This window comes from Benincasa hispida, chromosome 12 (assembly GCF_027475165.1).
Source record: "Benincasa hispida cultivar pf3 chromosome 12, pf3_genome.v1.1, whole genome shotgun sequence".
Classification (NCBI taxonomy): Eukaryota; Viridiplantae; Streptophyta; class Magnoliopsida; order Cucurbitales; family Cucurbitaceae; genus Benincasa; species Benincasa hispida.
In genome coordinates, this window is record NC_143489.1 from 17,214,145 (window position 1) to 17,216,961 (window position 2,817).

General features: G+C 41.3%; 1 protein-coding gene across 1 annotated transcript; it reads left to right on the forward strand.

The window, feature by feature from the left end:
- Nucleotides 1–1,935: 1,935 nt before the first annotated feature.
- On the forward strand, nt 1,936–2,502 carry LOC120067416 (uncharacterized). Its single transcript, XM_039018983.2, has one exon. It carries the CDS (start codon nt 1,936–1,938, stop codon nt 2,500–2,502), a length of 567 nt encoding a protein of 188 aa, XP_038874911.2.
- Nucleotides 2,503–2,817: the final 315 nt, after the last annotated feature.

Sequence of the window (2,817 nt, forward strand, 5' to 3'; positions counted from 1 at the left end):
TAATGCAAATAACAAACTGATACCAATGAGAACCGTCACCGATGGCGGATTTGCATAGACTACCGCAAATTAAATGCGGAAACAAAGAAGGATCATTTCCCTTTGCCTTTTATCAATCAAATGCTAGATCGCCTAGCTGGAAATGATTTCTACTGCTTCTTGGATAGATATGTCGGCTATAACCAGATCATGATTGCTCCTGAAGATCAAGAAAAAACCACATTCACCTACCCGTATGAAACATTTGTGTGTCGACGCATGCCATTCGGCCTTTGCAATGTGCCGAGCACTTTCCAAAGGTGTATGATGGCCATCTTTTCTGAATATCTCGAAGACTGTAGAAATTTTCATGGACGACTTCTCTGTGTATGGGCAAACATACGAAGTCTATCTCAACAACCTGGAAAAGATATTGAAAAGATGTGAAGAGACGAACCTCGTGCTTAATTGGGAGAAATGCCACTTCATGGTGAAGGAAAGCATTGTGCTTGGGCACAAGGTCTCCAAGGATGGGTTGGAGGTGGACAAAGAAAAAATTGAGGCGATTGAAAAACTTCCACCTCCAGCGAATGTAAAGGTTGTCAAGATCTTCATGGGACAAGCTGAATTTTATAGTCATTTGGTCGAAGAATTTTCAAGGATTGCACGACCACTGAGTGCGTTGTTTGAGGCAGAAAGAAAGTTTGACTGTGATGATCAATGCCGCAACATCATAATACTGAAGAACGCATTAACAACCAACCACACAGTGTTGATCGCACCGAACTGGACACAGCCCTTTGAATTAATGTGCGATGCAAGCGGTTATGCGATGAGAGCAGTGCTGGTGCAGAAGAAGAAAACAATGCTACATCCCATCGCATATACGAGTAAAACCTTGAACCCTATTCAAACAAATTACACCACCATAGAAAAAGAATTGCTTGCGGTGATCTTTGTGTTGGAGAAATTCAGAGCTTATTTGTTGGGAACTAAAGTACTCATTAACATTGGCCACTCGATAATAAAATATTTGATGACAAAGAAAGGTGCGAAGCCGAGATTGATTAGATGGGTTCTCCTCCTCCAGGAACTCGATATGGGAATCATTGATCGCAAAGCGATGGAGAACCAGGTTGCGGACCATTTATCCAGATTAGAAGATCCAGAAGTTGACCGCAACCAGTCAGAGGTGAGCGCAATGTTCCCAAACTAGCAACTATTTAAGATTGAAGAATTACCATGGTACGCGGATGTGGTAAATTTTCTAGTTTGCGAACAATTTCCCGAAGATTATACAGACCACCAAAAGAGGCAGCTCAGACAAGAATGCAGATCATATTATTGAGATGAGCCAAATTTGTATAAAAGGGGGTCAGACCAGATTTTGTGCCTGTGCATGCCAGATGCTGCTCACCAACGCATAATATCACAATATCATGATTCGCCATATGGAGGGCACTTTGGAGGCCAATGCACAGCAGTGAAAGTATTACAAAGTGGGTATTATTAGCTAACATTATTCAAGGATGCAAGGGACAACGCGATGAAGTGTGACCGGTGCCAACACACGGATAATATTTCATGGAAGCATGCGATGCCTATGAACATCATTTTAGAATTGGAATTGTTTGACGTCTGGGACATTGATTTCATAGGACCATTTCCACCATCGAATGGTCACAAATATATTTTGTTAGCCATCGACTACTTTCCAAATGGGTAGAAGCGGTAGCATATGCCGCAAGCGATGTGGCAGTAGTCTCCAAGTTCCTAAAGAAAAATAATTTCACTCGTTTTGGCACTCCACGTGCCATAATAAGTGATGAAGGCTCCTACTTTGTTAATCACATAGTCAACAACTTGCTGCTCAAATATAGTATCCTCCATAAGGCGGCCACCGCATACCATCCACAAACAAATGGTCAAGCTAAAGTGTCCAACCGGGAAATCAAGATGATATTAGAGAAGGTGGTAAAGTCTTCACGAAAATATTGGGCAACAAAGCTGGACGATGAATTGTGGGCATACATGACCGCCTATAAGACACCTATAGCATCCCTTTATGCACGAGTGTTTGGTAAGGCATATCATCTACCACTTAAGCTGAAGCACAAAGCACTGTGGGTGGTGAAAAAGCTAAACTTCGACTTAAACACTGCAGGGGAAGTAAGAACGCTTCAGTTGGTTGAGATTGATGAATGGAGAACGCAAGCTTATGAGAATGCCAAAATTTTCAAAGAGCGAGCAAATCGGTGGCATGACAAACAACTATGCGAGAAGAATCTCAATGTCGGACAAATGTTCTTACTTTTCAATTCGGAGCTACGGCTCTTTCCCGGCAAGTTAAAGTCACGCTGGTCTGGTCCCCTTATAATCAAAGAAGTATTCCCACATGGTGCAGTCGAACTGATTAATGAGGAAAGGACCCACACATTCAAGGTTAACGTGAAAAGAGTCAAGATATATTGCGGAGGTGATTTTCATCCGAAAAACTCTGTAGACCTGAGAAATCTTGAATGAAGAAAAATCGAGTGGCCTCTACGTTGGCATGCGACATAAAATTGTTAGGAGCGCAAGTCTTTTGGAATATCCTTTTCTTATCAATGATTAATAAATTCTCACTACTCTTCTTTTATTTAGATTATCGTTTATTTGTCTTTAAAAAAAAAAGAGAAATTTTTTTTGTGAACTTTGTTTTTTTTATTATTTGACCCTCTCAATGTTTTCTTTGCAATGATCGTGGTGAACGATTGCGGAGGCGCTACACAGAAGATGCTACTACTTTATTCCACCACCGCAATTGAAGAAAAGCAGTTTGCCGCAAAGAAGGATGCG